Source organism: Lottia gigantea (genome assembly GCF_000327385.1).
Source record: "Lottia gigantea unplaced genomic scaffold LOTGIsca_278, whole genome shotgun sequence".
NCBI lineage: Eukaryota > Metazoa > Mollusca > Gastropoda > Lottiidae > Lottia > Lottia gigantea.
The window spans coordinates 1-22,802 of NW_008708890.1; the positions used below are offsets into that span (position 1 = coordinate 1).

The 22,802-nt window shown below is 32.8% G+C and overlaps 4 protein-coding genes across 4 annotated transcripts; 1 reads left to right on the forward strand and 3 right to left on the reverse strand.

Annotated features, from left to right (window-relative positions):
- Window positions 1-283: 283 nt before the first annotated feature.
- Window positions 284-978, reverse strand: LOTGIDRAFT_60859 (hypothetical protein; the record flags this gene model as incomplete). The annotated part of the gene is made up of 2 exons (XM_009056432.1): window positions 284-367; window positions 868-978. Coding segments are annotated over 2 exons (195 nt in total), but the record flags the coding sequence as incomplete, so codon positions are not given.
- A 716-nt stretch (window positions 979-1,694) lies between these two features.
- LOTGIDRAFT_239502 (hypothetical protein) lies at window positions 1,695-5,302 on the reverse strand (the record flags this gene model as incomplete). The annotated part of the gene is made up of 6 exons (XM_009056433.1): window positions 1,695-2,091; window positions 2,512-2,638; window positions 3,211-3,349; window positions 3,709-3,893; window positions 4,452-4,606; window positions 4,924-5,302. 6 exons carry the CDS (start codon window positions 5,297-5,299, stop codon window positions 2,009-2,011), a joined length of 1,065 nt encoding a protein of 354 aa, XP_009054681.1. The 3' UTR covers window positions 1,695-2,008.
- A 407-nt stretch (window positions 5,303-5,709) lies between these two features.
- Window positions 5,710-8,298, reverse strand: LOTGIDRAFT_227376 (hypothetical protein). The gene is made up of 2 exons (XM_009056434.1): window positions 8,192-8,298; window positions 5,710-6,969 (listed from the first exon to the last, which is right to left on the reverse strand). Exon 2 carries the CDS (start codon window positions 6,886-6,888, stop codon window positions 6,334-6,336), a length of 555 nt encoding a protein of 184 aa, XP_009054682.1. The 5' UTR covers window positions 6,889-6,969; window positions 8,192-8,298; the 3' UTR covers window positions 5,710-6,333.
- A 6,109-nt stretch (window positions 8,299-14,407) lies between these two features.
- LOTGIDRAFT_175401 (hypothetical protein) lies at window positions 14,408-17,845 on the forward strand (the record flags this gene model as incomplete). Its single annotated transcript, XM_009056435.1, has 1 exon — window positions 14,408-17,845. The coding sequence occupies one exon, from the start codon at window positions 14,408-14,410 to the stop codon at window positions 17,843-17,845; it is 3,438 nt and encodes a 1,145-aa protein (XP_009054683.1).
- Between the last annotated feature and the right edge of the window lie 4,957 nt (window positions 17,846-22,802).

Genomic DNA, 22,802 nt, shown 5'->3' on the forward strand with positions numbered 1-22,802 from the left:
CTCAAACAAAATTGGAAAAGTGCAAGCAAAGTAAAACTTGGAGACACTGAAAATAATGACCTTTTAATTTATTCTGAATATTAAATACTAGAGGGGTCTGGGTAATATAGGCGAAACCTGTTCCCAAAATCTTATTCAATTTTATAATCTAAGCTTATATCTATTTAAGAATAAAATATTGTCTATATAAAAGAAATAGATAAATATTAACCAATAAAACAGTTAAGTTGATTTTAAAGATAATCTGTTCTTCTTTTATAGTAAACCCATGAAAAATAGCTTCTTGAATAAATGCATTGGCTTGAACACATTTAGCATCTTCTGTTGTAACTTTTAATCCCATTGGACTGGCAAATACTGTCGCTGTCTATAAAACAAAAACAATGATGTAGTTTAGATCAACTAAAGATGAGAGTTTTCCATATCACTTATTACACTTCCGAACCATATTTTCCTAGATTAATATATTTCAAGAATGAATCTATTCAGACTAATAAGCTACACTGACCATCAATCAATCTTTGGTCATTCACAGTTCAGATGACTATATCACAAACTGTCTGGACTACATTCTAAAAAAATGTGACTCAAGAACACTGACTGCTAACGTAAGCCATATAGTGCTTTATATATAGGCTTACTTATACTTCTAAACAATGCGCTTAGACCTAAACTGCAGAAGTGGAAACACGTCAAAATCTTTCTCTACAGATTAGTATACTGCAGCTTAACCGTGCCCTGACTACAAGAATTGGAATGGAAGGCGAGGTAGAGAGGCGATATGGCTGTTTTAATGGGATGGGATCGAGAGTGGACCACTGGGGGTTTGGTTGGGGAGGTCATCATTATAAACAGGAAAGCACTAACATCTTTGAAATGAATGGCTTTAAGAATTGTGGAGACATGTCGAGCGTTGTCTAACTTTGCCACCATCAGATACTGGCTGTCATTGTCAGCTTGTTGAGTTGAAAGACTCATTTTATTCAGATTTTTCCAAAATATTTCACATGAAAATGAAATTTTGCCGCCATGTTCTAAATAATCGACTCTTTACGTCTTTAAGACTAAAGAAGATGTAAGAAAGATAACTCATAATTCTCTGTATTACTTCAGACTACAAATAAATAGCTCAGTTGAATTGTTGTCTACTTGGAAAATATGATAGCTCAGTTTTTAGTCCGCCAGGACAGTTGGATAGCATAGTCAGTAGCACGCGAGATGTTCCCTAATAAGGCAGAGTCAAAGCTCAGTCAATAGCCAGCTGGATTGTTGTGTTCTTAGCGATAAGGTGACCCTTGTAGAAATAATCTGATGCCATAGCAACAGTTTTTAACACTCTTCTACTAACTCTTTTTCTTTCTTCAAATCTTACCCATAAACTTTTATCTTTTCTTCATAAAGCTATTTTCTTGAATCACAGAATGCAGCATATTTGATTGGATTGTACAATAGAGAATATAGCCAATCAGAGCTCTCGACATAAAGACTGTAAACATTATGGTTTATGGTTGATACACTTACTGTCGAGGCTTCTGATTGGCTATATTCGCTAGTGTACGTACAAACCAATCAAATTGCTACATTTATAAATTTACATGATACAAGAATTGCGGCTATTGCAGTCAAGGTATTAGAGGCAGTTTATAATAGCTTCACATTGGGAGGCTACAGAAAAATAACTAAAGACAAAGGTCATTGTTTTAAATTAAAACTTTTATTAAGATCAATGTTTGAATAATGAATGTGAGTTAATAAATATTTACTGATGGACAATTCACCCAAACTTATCATTTTAATTTCAAATAAAAATCAGTAAAATAATTGTATTAAGTACAGTTTTATCACACTTTGAAATTAATTTAATCTTTAAAGCTACCTGTATTTTTGATTCAAATATTAAATGTTATGGCTCGGATTAATGCCACTTTTCTTCTGGCTCTAACATTTCACAAATAAACTTTATATTACTTCAGATTATTACTGTTGTTGGTTGTCAAGGAACTCTACTTCAAGCCATTCCTCCCAGGAATGATACACTCATTTCTTCTGTGTTTTTTCTCAGATCAACTTTCCATGAATTAGGAAACATCACTGTAAAATATGAATATTACAATCAAATGCAATGAATTATTGAATTATTCTAATTCGCCAGTGAACAAACTGTAAGGTTTCACTATAAACATGTATGAGAATAAGTGAATTTAAAATACCATTAAAAAGCTGTTTTCAATAAATATAAATACATCACAAAACAAAAGAATGATTTGATTTAAGATTTGTAGAAAATAAAAGTAAACAGTTGGAATGAAATGATGAAGATTATATTAAGAGGAAGATCAGAATATAGAAATAAAAATTAAACTTCAATATTTATTCAGTTTGTCCCATGATCAACTGCGTTTACACACCAATAATTCTAGTGAGACTAATTCTGAAAATGTTATGAGTAAAATTCTGAGTTCATGATGTTAACATGAGGCAGGTCGTATTCAATGAAGTCAAAATACTTACAGATATCTCCTGCCTCTGTTTTTACGTTAAAAGAATCACAGACATCCTGGCATCCATATCGTGGAGTAAAAACTACCGTACGTTCTCCCTGTATATAGAATAAATCATTGGCAGGATGACCATTATTCTAAAATAGAATACAAAATACTCTGATGATTAGTCAGAAAAAAACATTGACTGAATACAAAATACTCTGATGATTAGTCAGAAAAAAACATTGACTGAATACAAAATACTCTGATGATTAGTCAGAAAAAAACATTGACTGAATACAAAATACTCTGATGATTAGTCAGAAAAAATTAAAATAAATAAAACTTTAAGATAAATTTTGAAATCAATATTAGATGAAGATATTAGATGAAGATATTAGATGAAGATATTGGATAAAGATATTAGATGAAGATATTAGATGAAGATATTAGATGAAGATATTAGATGAAGATATTAGATGAAGATATTAGATGAAGATATTAGATGAAGATATTGGATGAAGATATTAGATGAAGATATTAGATGAAGATATTGGATGACGATATTGGTAAATAGAAAGAAAAATAAATTACAGGCAATAAATACCAGCATGCTGTTCATACTGAAACTTAATCTTGATTTCTCAATTCTTCAACAGGTAATGATATCAAGCGTGCAATGAGGGAAATTTTTCAACCTTATCCATTACCCAGGAATTAAACCTACCATATTATAAATACCATCAGAATGAGGACCAGCTATATACAGACTCTTCAATATGACAATCTCTGATTTCTTGGGATAAACAACTGGACGAGGAAATAAACTTCGTAGAGTTTGACTAGATGACATTCTTCTACTATTCCTGAAAAAAATAATCATTTTTATACTGTACATAAACTAAAGCAGATTTTAAACTTTTCCCACCTTAATGCCACAAGTTCAATCTATCTCTTTCTTCACTGATATGAAATGAATTATACATCATTTTACTGTTCAGGCTCAGATTGAAAAAGACAGACAAGACTAGAGAAAGGTCGAATATAATGCTTCAATTTTGGAATCCAAATGCCAAGAAATTCAACGAATCTTTCTGTATTTGAGGAAACTATAAGAATGGAGAACTGTATTGAAAATCAAAGTATTATAAATATTTCAGTCAAAAAGGTTCTGTATTATCATTTTCTTCTCCTTTTAGATGAGAAAATAGTAAAACTATCCCACCATTCAACATGGAAGTTTTTTTCTTGGTAAATTCTAGTTTCTATATCAAGGTCATTAAAATCACCAATAGTTTTCATCCAATCAACACTCGATTCTACAGTTAAAGACGGATCTTTCAGAATTTCAGTTTCACGTTGTACCAGTTTTATGATATTTTGTAGAGGAACCAAATCCTTCTTTAAACCCTGTAATATAATTATTAAATTGGCAAGTTTTATATCATTGTGGTGTTGAATGATCATCTACCATGATAAAATACTATAACAAATATTATAGAAATCTTGACAACTTTTCATGTGGTGACAGACAAGAACTTTGTTTGTAAGTTACCAGTATGTCAGACAAGAACTTTGTTTGTAAGTTACCAGTATGTCAGACAAGATGGAGTTAATAACTTTCAAACATCATTACTTCCCTCCAACGCTGGGTTTTTGTAACAGTGTAATAGCTCAGTTGGTAGCGAGTTTGATTGTCATCTGCTGCTAGGACATTAGTTGCGTGGATCCTCAAGATAAGAAAAATTCTGATGCCTGTGCTAGTGCTTCTGGGAGATGGTCTGGTGTAGGCTATCACCCTCCAACTATGTCAGATGTTATATTTCATTAACAATTGGTGCTATTTATATCATCTCTTGAAGGTTTAAACCGTGACTGCATTTATTAATATTGAATCCGAGTTTGACATATAAACTTAATTCTGTTTAAATGGTATTATTTTCACCATGACTTTCATGTAATACAAACCTTGAAGAGAATTGGTTTTTGGAAAAACTGCATTCCTAATTCTTTATCCTTCTTCAGTTTGGTGACACGAACTTTGGTTATTCCTTGACACAAACAATCATCTTCAGAATCAATAAAATAGGGATTCATCACCAAACAGTCATTATTATGGTAACCTAGAATTAATAAGAATAGAAAAATTATCAGTTAGACAGCTCAGAATTTATTTGGACATGGTATCAATCATAATAAGCTATATCTTTCTAAATTGTCTATCAGAGCGTTGGTTCTCAAGTTCAAGAATCCATTCTACCAATATATATTTGGTCTACAGGTTATCCGAGACGAACCAAATCCTGCTGCTGGTTATCCACTTGTAAGAAAAAAATCAATATATCCATAAGATCCCAGGAGCTACTTGAGGGAGAAAATATCTAAGGTAGACTATAAGGCAAAGCTTGGCAAAGTGCCCCCTCACCCTACTAATACTTACTGCTGATATTGTAATGATGTAGTGGTACAGCGACTAACCGAACTGCTCTCATCAATGGATAGCCGTAGGGTTGCATGGCTTTAGCGATAGCCCTGGACAAATAGTCTGTGTTTGTAACCATCACAGCAAACCCGAACAGGACAATAATGAAGGCCAGCCATAAGCGGAATGCGAACCGGACCTTGCTCCATTTTGTTCCCTGTTGTATTTTCTTGGCGATTTTCTCAGTAATTTGAATTGTTAAATTCTGACCGAAAGCCTCCTCAATGCAGTTATTAATCTGTGATGGGGTCATTCCCCAATCTTCTCCCAATTTTCGTAATTCTGTGACTTCATTTCGAACTTGTCGAAGAATTTCTATATCCTCGTTCGCCATTTTGTGTCGCAATAACAATTTTTACTAACTGGAGTTACCTCCCTTGATAGCTGTGTAGAGGCAAGACACAGTAACATACGCCAGCATGCAATACTATGTTGCTTGCCCCTGAGATAATGTCATATATAATGTGCTAGATCAATCAAAACTTTGATGTGTTTAACAATTGAAAATGGAATGGCTATGTTACCCAAAAATTTGCAATAGGGCATAGGTCTAGATAATACCTTTGGATTTTTTAACCTGGTTTCCTCTTGTCAATAAACCAAGATCCCCTGTGCTACAGCTTTGCACTTTAAAGATCCCTTGACAGTTGGAAATCGAAAGAAAGTAGGCTAATGCCGCTGTCCTGGCAAAATTTCCCTTATTGCACACTGCATGGCATTGCCTGTCTTCATTAAAAGGGAGTAAAACTTTATTCAATTTATTTCTATTTATTATTATTGACAGGAAATGGAATATGGTTAATACAGGAATGTAGAAGATGGAAAATTTAACGACATTTAAAAGACAAATATGAGCCAGCTTCAAAATAATAAAAATTTGTTAAAAAGTTAAGTATGCCACACCTTACTACAGATGAATCGGGGAGACACCATTTATATAAAACTTAGACTCAATTAGTATTAACCAGAGTAGCCTCCCTGTACATATTCTCTAATCTTAATATCTTCTTGTAGGGGTTAACAACTTTCAAACTGTTTAAACTTCAATACTGATATTTCCCTCTAACACTGGGTTAGAACACTGTCTTTTTGTGGTATTGGAATAGCTCATTCGGTGGCCAGTTAGATTATCGTCTGTTAGGCAATTAGGTGCCATGGGTTGGAATCCTCCTCAAGGTAAGAAGCATTCTAATACCTGTACCAGTGCTTGTGAGAGTCAGTCTGCTGTCAGCTCTAACCCCACAATACCTAATCTCGAAATACAAAATAAATATAAGCTACAAAACTTATTAGATGGCTTGTCTGCGTACTTGCTATCTTAAATCTAATAATAAATTGATGTGATTCAACTACATGTAAAAGTAAAATTCATTGAGAAATTTCCATATTGGCTCTATCAGGAATGTTATTTTCAGAAATCCATTTTACAATTCCATCCAAACCTTTTCCTGTCTTGGCACTGACATGAAACACAGTCATTTTCTGCGTGGCTGTTTCTAGAATTTCATCCAATCGGAGAACACTTTCAATTTCACTTCTGGACATGATTGATAATGAATCAGTTTTATTAAAAACTATGGCGATTGGTATGTTGGTGTCTGGTGATGACATCAACATCAATAACTGTATACAAGCAGCTGATAATTGAAATCGGTTCGAAATGTCAATCATAAAAATTATTGCATAAGAATCTTTATAATATTTTTGCCAAATGGGAGCCATAGTTCCACCTAATTCACGTACGGTTATCTCAGCCGTCCGACGTCCTGTAACCACATTAACCATGTTCGTACCTACAGTTGGAATGGTAGATGGCACATTATCTAAGTTCTCGATTCCACCTTTCACAGTAAAATTATGGCACTGTAAACGTTTCAACATCAAGGTTTTACCAGAACTTGTTGGTCCCACTAATAACACCATCTTTCAAACTTTTCATCTATTTCATCTCTTTACACCTTCAATTCTTCTCAAATTAAAGTAAGAATATGTTGTGAGACCAGACTACAATATAATTAAAATATAGATCTGAATTTTTTTCAGAGGTAACTAGAACTGCAAAATAATATGAAATAAAACATTTAAGTTAACAGATATATATCATATTGATCTTCATACAGATTGGCGTGTGATAGTCCGATAGACTTGAATAAGTCGACCCAGCTATAAATGGGTACAGATAATCCGAGAAATATCTATGCCAAGATTTGGTCAACTGTTAACTTTAAGGTGCGTGTACAGGAGCAGAGATTTTTGTCTCAGACTCGAATCTTGAGTAAAATCTCGTGTGTGCCCATGCTCCCACAACAAGATTATCATGTCGCTGACAGGATTTATAATATTAAACAAGTTTGATAATTGTCTCCGACAGTTTTATCGTCTGCAAGACAGACCGTCATCATCCAATCAGATTCCTTTCAATTGCATGCTCCGCACGTGATTATCGACAAGGTGGAAAACGACCGACTGGAGATTTTTGTCTTCTCGTGTGCCCGTGTTGAAATTCAAGACAAGACTCTAATTGGCGACAAAAGTCTCCGACCAAGACAACTCATGTGCCAGTTGTTCTCCTTGTAAAATATAATTGTTTGTTTCTTATTTTTAACTATCCATCCACCATCCAATTCTGACCTGACTCTTCCTTAATTAACTAGCCTACTTCTCCAAACTATTTTGATATTGTATAGTAACAAGTTAACATTCCTTCATGGTAGGAGAACCTAGTCTAGTCAGATTAATCCTGGGAATTATTGAAATCTGAACAGAATTGAACCTGACAGACTGTAATTAGTCATTATTACTCAGTCAACCAATCAAGAGCCAAATCATTATGTCATCATTCACAGAATCTGGTAATTGGAACTTAACAACAGTAGAATCCTTGCTTTAATCCCTATTAATAATAATTTGTAGCCATTATTATGCCCTTACCATTAAATACAGTGACAAGAATATAAGACCAATCTAAGAATGAAATTGACCGTTGACGTTATTATGTCATAGTTTGTTTAGTTATCACTGTCAAGCTGTCACTGTGTCCTGTCATCAACTGACAGACATTTTATAGAAATATTATCCAGTCAGAAATTTGACAGTCTGTAAACTAACCGATAAATTCATCACCATATCAGTGTTTCTCATTTTTACTATTTACAGAACAAAATATGGAATAAAATGAAACTCGAGTTATTTATGATGCCCCATTAAAGATTTCGTCATATTTTACCTTTTGATGAATTATGTCAAACAAACACATTTTATTTTTAAAATAAATTATTTATCGGTTAGTTCAGACTCTTTTTTTTCACGCGGATGTAAACAACCAACATGGCGTCGTCATTAAAGATCAAAACTTGATTTCGGGAAAGTCTGCAATCAATTCTTTTAAAGTTAAAGAAATTTCAACAATTTGGTGAGTAAAATCCAAAACATGAATATATTTCTTATCCATTCTGTGTGAAATTTGTGAACGACACGTTTGAAATGGCCGCTATTTGTGAAATAAGTAAACTTATATCGCGGAATGAAAAACATCGTCGCATGGCCAAGGGACTGAACTCGTGGTCTTTTGGTTCACAAATCGTATACCAACTATTAAAAGAAAATATTAGACTATATCAAGCCCAATGTTTATATTTGTTTTGTGGGATTTAATGCTTATTACCTCCAATATTATGATACTGATTTCGTTTTAAAGTTCTGAGAACTGGTTTGTGATGATTATGGTTTGCCGTTAGACAGATCGACGTGTGGTTGTGTCAAATTTCATTCAGTTAACGAGTAATATTGGCAGATTGCCAAGTAGAGAGTGGATAGCGGTAGAGCTGATTAAAATAACACACAGGCTGGAGTTGAAACTTGCTGAAGTTCGTTTTGACCTGGTTTATAGATCTAACTAGACTTTCACAGGGTGTAACATTTTAAACTCTGAATTTTCTCCATGACTCGGCCTTTTTTCTCTAGTTACACTTACCGTACATTCTACAGATTCAAGGCAATAGAATTCTAAATTTATTTGGGTATCATTTACCGGTATATTAATTTTTTGTATGGGCATGGAAACAACTGACTATTCGTTAAGGTGAATGCTGGTTAAGGTATTAACATCATTAGGGTTGGAAACAACTGACTATTCGTTAAGGTGAATGCTGGTTAAGGTATTAACATCATTAGGGTTGGAAACAACTGACTATTCGTTAAGGTGAATGCTGGTTAAGGTGTTAACATCATTAGGGTTGGAAACAACTGACTATTCGTTAAGGTGAATGCTGGTTAAGGTGTTAACATCATTAGGGTTGGAAACAACTGACTATTCATTAAGGTGAATGCTGGTTAAGGTATTAACATCATTAGGGTTGGAAACAACTGACTATTCGTTAAGGTGAATGCTGGTTAAGGTGTTAACATCATTAGGGTTGAAAACAACTGACTATTCATTAAGGTGAATGCTGGTTAAGGTATTAACATCATTAGGGTTGGAAACAACTGACTATTCGTTAAGGTGAATGCTCGTTAAGGTATTAACATCATTAGGGTTGGAAACAACTGACTATTCGTTAAGGTGAATGCTGGTTAAGGTGTATACATCATTAGGGTTGGAAACAACTGACTATTCGTGAAGGTGAATGCTGGTTAAGGTATTAACATCATTAGGGTTGGAAACAACTGACTATTCGTTAAGGTGAATGCTGGTTAAGGTATTAACATCATTAGGGTTGGAAACAACTGACTATTCGTTAAGGTGAATGCTGGTTAAGGTATTAACATCATTAGGGTTGGAAACAACTGACTATTCGTTAAGGTGAATGCTGGTTAAGGTGTATACATCATTAGGGTTGGAAACAACTGACTATTCGTTAAGGTGAATGCTGGTTAAGGTATTAACATCATTAGGGTTGGAAACAACTGACTATTCGTTAAGGTGAATGCTGGTTAAGGTATTAACATCATTAGGGTTGGAAACAACTGACTATTCGTTAAGGTGAATGCTGGTTAAGGTGTTAACATCATTAGGGTTGGAAACAACTGACTATTCGTGAAGGTGAATGCTTGTTAAGGTATTAACATCATTAGGGTTGGAAACAACTGACTATTCGTTAAGGTGAATGCTGGTTAAGGTATTAACATCATTAGGGTTGGAAACAACTGACTATTCATTAAGGTGAATGCTGGTTAAGGTATTAACATCATTAGGGTTGGAAACAACTGACTATTCGTTAAGGTATTAACATCATTAGGGTTGGAAACAACAATTTCGCAGACTTCATTTATTTATTATTTGATAAATTCAGCTATTTATTTTACAGGATAGTTTTTGTCTTTTACAAGTAGAATATTTTTTTTGGGGCCAGGACATCGAAAATAACTTGTTTTTCATCAAAGTAAATGCTTGTTTGGGTGTATAAATTGTTAAGTTGGATACAACATTCCAATTTCGTAGATTTCGGGGTTTTTTTTAAAAATAAATTCACCTGTTTATTTTACAGGATACTTTTTGTTGTTTTTAAGCACGTTTGGTTTTGGTGTATCACTAAGCATAGAAAACAATTGTTTTTTTTTTCTCAATATTGTTTGTTAAGGTTGGAAACAACGTTCCAATTTCACTGTTTTGATCACAAATTTGGTTATTATTTTAACGCGATAGTTTACTTTTCAGTCCACTTGGTTTTTGTGTTTTGACCCAGGCGTAGAAGACAGTTGATTGAATAGAAGGGTGTTCGTTAAGGTAATTGCTCGTTAAGAAGGTAACATCGTTAAGGAAGTAGTGTCGTTAGAGTTTGACAATATCACATGTTGGTTTTGATATTTATTCAATTAAAGATATAAGGAAAGTATTTTAAAAATTGTATAAAATCTTATTTTCGCTCTGTCTTCAGTAAATCATATAATTAACCAATTTAACACAACTTTAAAATGGAGATCATCTTCTCAAGCTTTTCTGTTTCTTGATCTTAATATTCACATTTTATACTGAAAAGGTTCCAGGACATGAGATGAACTGTAGTCAGTATTTTCATTTAGACTTACAATGTCTGACTTAACACTAAAAATGTCTGGTGGAGAAAATCATTAATACAAACCCTGATTCTGATTTAAAGAGTCAAAATTTATGTAAATGGTGAGAAGAAATTAACGATGTATAATGATGTATATTTTACAAGCTGTGAGTTATTCATACATTGATTATGTATAACGCTAAAATGTCCGGCAGGTTAAAAGATGAAACGAGAAGCCTGGTTATAAATAGTTCAAAATGGTTGAAAGTTTCGTATTTGGGGAATAGTATGGAGATATTGTTATGACTCGATGAAAGGTACCAGACATTTACACATCTTACTTAACCGTGTCTGGCAAGGTTATTATTGAAACAAGAACCCTTAGTCCAGGCTGGTTGAAATTGTATAAAGTTACGCAACTGTTATATGAGAAAATTATCTAAGACAATATATTGTGTATATTATAATGATGGCCGGCCGCGGAGAGCTGAGTTTGACATTAGACATTGATTATATATGACCTGACTGAATATCTTGGCTAACTGCCAACAACTCAGTTCATGATTAATTTACTGCAGGCCTTCACCGACAGGTTTTAACGATATGAGATTTTAGAATGAACGAAAGGAAGACAGTTTACGTTTAAAGGTAGATTACGTTGGTTTTTTAACTTGAATAAATAATAATAAAGTTTTATTTGATATCTATTGTAGCAAACATTAAATTAACATTAATTTTCACAGAGATCAGAAATAATATAAATGGAGTATTGCGTATTCTGTACCTTAATTTGGCTCAAGAAGACGGAAACGCCATGTAGTGTGCAATGAGGGAAATTTTTTCCAAGACAGCTGTATGAGCCTGGCTCGTGCACAGTCTGTAGCACACGGGGCCAGAATTTATTGTCCAGTCTGAACAAATTGCCAATCTACAAAACATTGAGTGATTCATTTCAAGAGTGGTGTTTGAATTGGAAATCCTAAATCGTTCTACCACGTAAATAAAATATAGATTAACTTAATACAATTGAGAAAAATTGAAAACTGAAAAAAATGAGAGGGTAAAAAGTTGTCAAACTGTTATAACTCTTGATTGATCACATGACATATCTGACCTATTGACCTCTTTGATTGACAGGTGAGTTATTAACACTGTGAACTCTAACCACTAACAGTGTACAATGTATCTGAGTATCTCTTGTAAGCAGTTATTTCAGAAAATTAAAGGTAATATTTTATACTACATTTGATCCACTAATCCACGTATCAACGAATTCATTCGTCTTACCGACTGTCACTGACTGTTTTATGTCTTTCTATCAAGAATTTCGATCAACGATTTTGAATTTGATTATCAACTGAATTCTGTAGTTTTCATTGGGTAAATATATTCAGAAATTATAGAAATTTCGGGGTTTTTTATTTTACATCTGATTATTTCTAATTTTAGATTAACGATGTATTTTAACATTAACTGGCAAAATGAAATAAATTTTATCTAAGAGTAAATAATTTTTTAATATTTATATAAGATATAAGAATATTGAAGACTAAAAGAGAAAACAGGATATCAACGAACATTGTTTTGTATACATCCATGTTCCATATAAAATATACACAAACATTTTAATATTAACGAACAAAGTAATACTTGAAATTTTTAATTACATTTTCGCTAATTAGATTTTCAAGTAGGTTACAATTTGGCTATTTATTTGTTTTGTGTTGTTTAATATATGGCGTATTATTATTATTATTATTATGTGTTTGATATTTCATTGATAGCGTCTGATAAATTTATATATTAGAATCTGGACAGACATCCTATAAAAAGTCAAATTAACATCTTGATAAGAGTCTAAGAGTGTACCGGCTGTAAATCTAGTTTCTGTCTGCCGTCTGCTAACCTGAATAGTGAAGTTAGCGTAAAATATACTTAACATTGTTACTTGACCCTTTGACCTACTTTCAGTTATTAGCAGACTTGGGCTAGGTTTAAAACTTCTATAAGATAAGTTAGTTTGTTAATATTTCTCTATAATTATTTGTTAATGAGTGATTATTGATGTAAATATTTTGTGATGTTTCATTGTTTCTATTCAAACAGTTGTTAGTTTTAAAGATATTTTTCATTTTGTTTGTCTGTAAATTAATTTTTAACATTCAACATCAGCCCAACTGATATCGTTTTAATTTTGATCATTGTTCGATGATTTTGTTGATTTACTCATTGGAATAGTATAATCATTGATATCATTTATTCAACACGTCTCAAACTACCGTGTTTCACTTCAGCAAGTAAACTTTGTATTACAGACTGAGGTAATTGATATTCATGATATCTGGTGATTTTAAAACTGATTGTAATGTGTAAAGTTTGTTTTATAAATTATAGTTATAGAATTAGGCCCAATATATAAGGACATGGTCCTGTCTAACATAAAAAAAATAAATATCTTTAAAAAAACGTTTTATTATAATTAATGGTCCTTCTTATATACAGGAATTTCTTTTGATTTGTGAAAATTATTTATATAAAGTTATTATCTATTTATTGATAAGGTAGTGTGCTTTATGGGTCAAGGTTTGAATTTTAAAATTTTTCGGCACAGCTTAAAAGATTATTTTATTTTAAAAATCAATTTTCTGACATGTAAAGTTGACCTTCAGAAATTTTTATTTCTACTGGCGTTAAAACTTTATTCACTATTTATCATCAGAACGGAGATTATTGATTTTTTATGTTCATGTTAAAATGGTAGGATGTATTTAGTCAGAGACATGGCATTTTTACAGACATTATAAATAGAAGATATATTCTTCCTTATTTCACCAAGAATATTGAATTTAACGTGAATTCTGACAGAAAACATTTAGAAATAAGTTGGCAGTGTATATATTGATGTCAACTCGTTGTCCTGTTTTGAGAATCAACATAGCCATATTTCTGGGTCACTACACAGCTAGTATTTTTACTACGATTTGTCCCAGCACTTTCTGAGAATGCACAAAACTAATAAGAATGGCTGAAAACGATATTTAAGGCCAGGATTTGATACGCCTCACGATATTTACGTTTTATATAATGAAACCAATAAAAAATCTACATTTTTAATATACTTATATTTAAACCAAACATTGATATGAAAATACAAACAGAATTCTTGATTTTTATATATTATTTCAGATGATTTTATAGTAATATACTCTCTACTATACAGTATAGGGTTTACAAAGATTCTTATTTCAACAGAAATCAAATCAAAACTATTTTTTTTTACCATAAACTAATGTTTAAAATGATTTAAATGCTATACATGTAAAAAAAAAACTCAGTTACCTACCCTTGTGTTGTGTTTTACAGATTTGGTATGAAGAGAATATTAAAGAAAGATAACTCTAATTGTACGAGATGATAATTTTATTTCAATGATAACTCTATGTACCATGGATTCTGATGAGGATACTAAAGATGGGATTATTGTCCATCCTGATGATCCTGTTCCATGGTTTCCCAGTCAGGAGGAGGATCAGTCTCTAGAATCTGATCACCCAGACAAACCAGCACGATTAAAACGAAGGAAGAGGTGTGGTCAATGTGGACCGTGTCAGATTCGTACTAATTGTGGTGAATGTAGTAATTGTTTACGGAGAAGTGTACTCAAACAATCTTGTATTTATAGAAAATGTATCTATTTACGTAAACCTGTATCTGGATCTTCTAAAACTCCTCCGAGACGTGCTAATGGAACTTATTTTATGTCTTCATCTTGTGATGATGATTTGGATTCTTCCTATGAATTGATGTCGCCCCCTAGAATTGATATAAATGGGTTCTCGGTGGGGGAAACGGCTAACGGAGATGATACAGAAATATTGATTGAAGATTATACACCAACGCCATCTATCATCATTGGAGGATTTGATGACGACCCTCAGGATTCTCAACCATCCTCTCCAATCAGAATTTCAATGTATCCTGAAAGTTTGTCACAATCTTCATCAATTTCAACTGAAACCAGAATGACAACACCACCCCATCCTATGGATTGTGAAGATGATGCTTCGTGTGTTAATCCCAGACAATTTAACGCCTTAAAAGCAATCAAGGAGGCGGAGTCATCTAGTGCTCGGACTGAAACACCTGAAAATATGCCTAATGTGACCAGCGTAAAGGATGTGTTTAAAACAACTTGTGAGCCTTATTCATTGGATGTTGTCCAGAACGGAATGAAAACAATCAGTGAACAAGATGCAATGGAAAGTGTTCATGGAACATCAACTGAAAATTCTTCTTATATTCAAAGTGCTTTTGAAAAGGACCAATTATTGTTGAAATCATGTTTAAGACAGAGACCAACTAGATTAAGTGAATCTTATAGTGTAATTTCTCAACAATTATCAAGAGAAACGCCTGTAAACAGTGATGTGAACAGTGATGTGAACAGTGAGGTGAACACTCAATTAAAACCTAATAATCAAACTGACACTGTCTCTGGAGCAGATTCAAATGAAAATATCACAGGATCTGTTCGCCTCCCAGTTCTTCAGCCTGCTCAGGTTCCTCAACAGCATCTTCCCAATCATCCATCCTCAGAAAGCCAAACTCATCATGAACAGACAGCTTTTCACAATTTTCATGTCCACAAACCTCAGTCGATAAGTGCCACATATGATGAGGCTCATCGCCAATTTTTCAGTCCACCCAATGTGACAGTTACAGGTCATGGTGGGTTCGCTTCACCAAACTCTACCCATGAATCTTCTGGATCACAAAATCATAAAGGACCACCAACTTCTTATGGTTCCCATGATTATGACCAGTATTCAGGAGGTGCTCACCCAGCCTGGTATCCCGGTATATCAATTCACCCGCATGCTTACCCACAATTTAACATGCCACGTGGAATGTACCCACCACATTATGCCTATGATCCAATGGTTTTTCCAATTCATCCAACTCAAAATCCTTTCCATAGATTTGGATCACATCCAATAAATCCGGTCATTCTTCCTAGAATGGTTCCACCAAGATTTTATCCATACAGACGCCATCCTGGTGAACATCAATATCATTCTAACTCTCCAGCATCAGATCCTGACTTTTCAAAGCATCCAGATTTCCGAAAAAGTTCCAGTTCTGTTTCAAGGCCGAATTCTGGCAATGGTCAGACGTATGATCTGACATCAGTCAGGGAAGAAATCGAGCAATACAAGAAACATAGTGTGTTCAGACTCAGAGCAAACTCTTTGGAAAAACCAGGATCTCCTATTGAGAAGACAGGGGAAAGGAGACTAAACCGAGTGCCAACACCCGAGGTGGCTTCAGAATCAGATGTGTCTGAAATGGGAAGAAACTCTGAGCTATCATCCATTCCTAAAAATAGAAACAATGCTCTGAGACAACTGTTGAGTCATACTTCAACAATGCATGGAGAAAGTCATGGGAATTCAGTGGTAGACGATGATCTTCAAAATGAAATGCGTAAAATTCAACACAATTCTTGTAATGTTGGCATTATAGATGAATTGAGAATGCCAAGCTTAGTTCGTGGAGATGCTATTAATATTGAAAGTTCCAGTCCAAATTCTTCAAATTCAAGTGAATCTGTTTCATTTTCTCCTTTGCTGGTGGAAAATTGTTTGAAAAATCAGTCATCTATAGTGTTCTGTAGTGAACAGGCCCCTAAATCAGTGAAAATCCAAGGAAATGTTTGTATTAAACAAGATTTAGGGGATGAAGGAATTGTGATGCTGGAATTTCAGGGATATAAAGTTGACTTAGTGCAATGTGTTTTAGATGATGACATTCTGAAACTGTCTAATAATCCACAGGAATTGAAAGAGTACATTACAAAATCTCAATCAATAAATAAAACAATATCGAATCCTACAGAGTTGCCTGTACAAAGTTACCGAACTATGACTGAACCTGCTGTACCAAATCCTGTACAGTTTCCTATAAAAAATAACCAAACAGTGACTGAGGCCCTAAATTTAAATCGTGAGAACTTTCCTCCATGTGAAGTTGAGGATACATCTAAAGGTGTTCTAGCACTGGTCGATATCTGTTCTTCACTAGACCGTCAGCCACCCCAGCTTCAAAAGTTAGGAGAAATAGTTGCTGAAAAGAGTGAAAATCCCACCCCACCAGCGTCTGAATCAAATAACAAAGAAACAGAAGGGTGGAAACAATCTTATTTAAAAATATTTTCTATTCGGCAGCAAGGGACTGAAAATACAAAACATTTAGCAAACTCAAAAAAAAATCAGGTTGTTCCTGCAGCCAAATCTATTTTAAATTGTTCCTCTACATCTGATTGTAGGTCTGAGAAATGGACAAATTTTATTCGGTACCAAAATATTTCCGTTACGCCTATTGTTGAAGCAGGACATGAAAATATTAACAAGTCTGATAACTCTCAGATTTCAGATCAAAATATTTTTAACTCTAATCTTTCTAGTGTGGAGAGTTCTGAAACAGAAGAAGCTAAGACATTGAATTCTGAATCTGGTTCTAATCCTCTCAAACGAACACTGGGAGAGATAGAATGTCAAAATTCAGATTCAAAAAGACTCAAAGCAGAAAATAATTTACAGAAAGAAAACGGAAATGAAAAAATGAGTGTCAAGTCCAACACGATTGTTCGTAATTTAACGAAATTTGTAGAAAATACAATCGTCTCTTATACTAACGAGGAAGCGCCAGTGATTGTTTCTCAATGTGACTCTATACTTATGTCTGAGGACTATCAAACGGAAAAGGTATCTGCTAGGCTGATGTGCAATGAAAATAAAATAGTGTCATCTGATCAAGAACATGAATTTTTATCAGAAAAAACTATCGTAGAACTGAAAAAGAAAATATTAAATAGAAATTCCTGATTGAAAATATAATATTCTCATTTTTACTGCCCAATATTTGGATATTTTCCATATCCACTTATATATTTATACCAAGCCAAATTGGTTTATTTTATTTTTTCAAGATGGCTGAAAACATATCCAGTTGAAAATGAGAGCTTGGTGTTTTATCAATTAGAATCTCTATTCCCTGATATGTGGGCATTATATTAATAATATGTATTTGTAAATATTAATAATATATTTTTATAATTCACCTGTATTGTAATATGGAGGTGACTGTGATATATATATATTGACACAATGTATTTTTACATTATATATTAATATCTTGTTTTCTATACCAGGGCTTCAATAGTTGTGGACAATATTTCAATCAAATGAATGGAGTTTAATGTCCGCTTTCTAACTCTGGAGGGATCATGCACAGCCTATAGCACACAGTTTATTATCCCACCTAAACAACTAGGCACTTTGTCAGCTCCTCTTGCCTGCATCACTTACGAGGGAAGAGTAGGCACACACAAGATAATACTCAAGATTCAAATCGGTGACAAAAATCGGCAACCAAGACTGTCCCTGTTGCTGCACTCTAACCTGTATTACAGATGAGAAAGATGTTGTATGAAAATGTTGGACCAGAATGAAATTGAACTGTAGTATTGTTACTGGGCAAGTGTTGTACATGCTTTACCACTGGATAACCCTTCATAACCTTCATAACCCTTCATAAACCTTCATAACTCCTCATAACCCCTCCTTAAACACAGAGCTAAATAATTCTATATTTTATTGTCTCTAAAGACTAAAGCTAATCTTACAAAAACTTAATACAATGATTTGAAAAACTGATATCCACTAATTTAATTATTGTCTGTCTTCACAATATCAAACTATTACTTTATACTTATACCTTGACTGCAATAGACATCTTTCTTGTATCATCAATCAGAGCCCTCGACAGAAAGTCTGTAAATAATAGCTATGTTTTCAGTCTGTCTATGAAGGACTCTGATTGGCTGTATTTGCTGGTGAACAATCCAATCAAAGTATTTTCTGTTATTCATAATGAAGATAATATTTCAGCTTTGTTAAGTTTTTGTGACTAATATGAAAATACATCATAATATTGTAGAAACTCTACTTTCATTTTATATATATAATTTATACATCAAAATTATTCTATAAATTCTTCTATATCAATTACAAGTAACAAATTTCAGCTTGGAAATTTGGGTTATTCTCGGTCTTATTCTCAAAAACTTTAAGATATACAGGAATCTGATTGGATAATAAAGCTAAATTCATATTTGATTTTAGTTAAAGATGGGTTTCCTTATTTTCATGCATGACAATCAAAATGCTAATACTTATATGAAAAGAAAGTAGAGGTGTTCAAATGACTTGGAAAAATATCAGTTTGTCTCACATGTCCATGATTAATTCATAATTAGCTAAATTAGAAGAGAATTACCAGCAGAATTCCAATGAATGACCGATCAAGAAAGGTCAAAAAGTCTTTTTTTTTGTTTAACCAGTCTGTACATACATGGATTGGTTAAAACTCTTAATTATATGAAATAAGAACATAATGATATGATTAAGAATACATGATAATTCATTAGAAAACACCAATTAATCAAATAGTTTGCTTAATTTGACACTAAAAAATAAAGAAACCCATCTTTAAGTTTTGGGGAGCAAGCCCCTCGTTTCACTCTCATATCAATAATACAAAACCTTATATCAATACTCTTTATATTACTACATGCACTCAAAAACATATTGACATATATAAACCAGACCACGTATTCTCTAAACAATCATAATGTTAAGATATCCTGGACATCCTAGAATCAATGTTAGAAGATAAGAACCTAGGATATCCTAGAATCAATGTTAGAAGATAAGAACCTAGGATATCCTAGAATCAATGTTAGAAGATAAGAACCTAGGACATCCTAGAATCAATGTTAGAAGATAAGAACCTAGGATATCCTAGAAACAGTGTTAGAAGTTAAGACCCTAGGATATCCTAGAATCAATGTTAGAAGATAAGAACCTAGGATATCCTAGAAACAGTGTTAGAAGATAAGAACCTAGGATATCCTAGAAACAGTGTTAGAAGTTAAGACCCTAGGATATCCTAGAATCAATGTTAGAAGATAAGAACCTAGGATATCCTAGAAACAGTGTTAGAAGTTAAGATTGTTTCGAGAATATGTGATCTGATCTGGTCACACCAGGAACATTAGTACAAACAATTAAACAATAGCACTCAGATCTCTCACTTGGTAAAATTATTTCCCGATACTTTTCATCTATATAAGAATATTGCTGAACAAGAGAAACAGACATCTTCAGACACTAGCTGAACACAATTTAGTTTGTTTTTCTTGTCTTTATGGCATATTGAAATGTATGTATTTAATTTAGAATCTGCTGAATGGTCACAACAGCCAACATAACCTTCTAAATATAAAATTTTACTTGTCTTTCACACATCAACATTAATTCTATCATCATATAACCAGGTCTGAAATAGAATTAAAAACCATTGCCTCAATCTTCAACAAGATCTTCTTGATGATACAATTTGATTTAATATATAGAGTCTTGTCTTATGAAGAAACAAGGAGTATTGGTGTAGACTATCTGAAAGGTCTGTAGTTTGGCCAATTCAAGTCAGCAGAGTGTCATCAAGTGTTAAAACTATTTTACCTGTCCTACAATATATTTAGAAGAAGAATCAGTATATATAACTTGACAACCAAACGTTTCCTGGTTCGTACCATTCGGATAACAACTAATACACGTTAAAAACTTGATACAGACTTTCTCTTCCATACAAAATAAACTGTTTAATTCTTGACCTGGAAAATAACACAAGTAGTATAACGTTAATATCTTAGATATACTTTAACAAGTTATTTAAAAAGTTTCCATAGTAATTTTACTTGGCAATAATAATAACGGCAAAAAAATGAGAAAAATCAAACATCATTTCCAAATGCAGCAATAATTAAAGAGATTATAAAGAGGTTTTCTAAATTTTATATATGTATCAGAGACATTGATAGTATCAATTTACACCATTCTAATTTTACATCAGACGTCTGTGGTTCTTGTTAAAGAGATTGTAAAGAAGTTTTCTAAATTTTATATATGTATCAGAGACATTGATAGTATCAATTTACACCATTCTAATTTTACATCAGACGTCTGTGGTTCTTGTTAAAGAGATTGTAAAGAGGTTTTCTAAATTTTATATATGTATCAGAGACATTGATAGTATCAATTTACACCATTCTCATTTTACATCAGACGTCTGTGGTTCTTGTTAAAGAGATTGTAAAGAGGTTTTCTAAATTTTATATATGTATCAGAGACATTGATAGTATCAATTTACACCATTCTAATTTTACATCAGACGTCTGTGGTTCTTGTTAAAGAGATTGTAAAGAGGTTTTCTAAATTTTGTATGTGTATCAGGGACATTGATAGTATCAATTTACATCATTCTAATTTTACATCAGACGTCTGTGGTTCTTGTTAAAGAGATTGTAAAGAGGTTTTCTAAATTTTGTATGTGTATCAGGGACATTGATAGTATCAATTTACATCATTCTAATTTTCAATCAGACGTCTGTGGTTCTTGTTAAAGAGATTGTAAAGAGGTTTTCTAAATTTTATATATGTATCAGAGACATTGATAGTATCAATTTACACCATTCTAATTTTACATCAGACGTCTGTGGTTCTTGTTAAAGAGATTGTAAAGAGGTTTTCTAAATTTTGTATGTGTATCAGGGACATTGATAGTATCAATTTACATCATTCTAATTTTACATCAGACGTCTGTGATTCTTGTTAAAGAGATTGTAAAGAGGTTTTCTAAATTTTTTATGTGTATCAGGGACATTGATAGTATCAATTTACATCATTCTAATTTTCAATCAGACGTCTGTGGTTCTTGTTAAAGAGATTGTAAAGAAGTTTTCTAAATTTTGTATGTGTATCAGGGACATTGATAGTATCAATTTACATCATTCTAATTTTACATCAGACGTCTGTGGTTCTTGTTAAAGAGATTGTAAAGAGGTTTTCTAAATTTTGTATGTGTATCAGGGACACTGATAGTATTAATTTACATCATTCTAATTTTACATCAGACGTCTGTGGTTCTTGTTAAAGAGATTGTAAAGAGGTTTTCTAAATTTTGCATGTGTATCAGGGACACTGATAGTATTAATTTACATCATTCTAATTTTACATCAGACGTCTGTGGTTCTTGTAATTCCACTAAAACTAATGTGTTTTATGATGTCACTAGAGAGGAGCTACCGGTAGCTAATATTAATATATATGTCAGTTCCCCTCTAGTGATGTCATGAAACCTGTTAGTTTTAGTGGAATTGTAAGAAGACGTTGGAATGAAAAGTGGAATATAGATATATAGTTATATTTTTACCTGTATCGAGTTGTGTATGTAGAGGTTGTAAATAATCTTCAGAATCTAACTGAGATAAATAAATAACTTCCTGTATTTTATTGTTCTTTGACTTCGGTAAAAATCCTGGCAATCTCTTCCTTTTCTCCAGATCTATAGAAATAACACAGATCTATAGAAATAACATAGATCTATAGAAATAACACAGATCTATAGAAATAACACAGATCTATAGAAATAACACAGATCTATAGAAATAACACAGATCTATAGAAATAACATAGATCTATAGAAATAACATAGATCTATAGAAATAACATAGATCTATAGAAATAACACAGATCTATAGAAATAACACAGATCTATAGAAATAACACAGATCTATAGAAATAACATAGATCTATAGAAATAACATAGATCTATAGAAATAACACAGATCTATAGAAATAACACAGATCTATAGAAATAACATAGATCTATAGAAATAACATAGATCTATAGAAATAGCATAGATCTATAGAAATAACA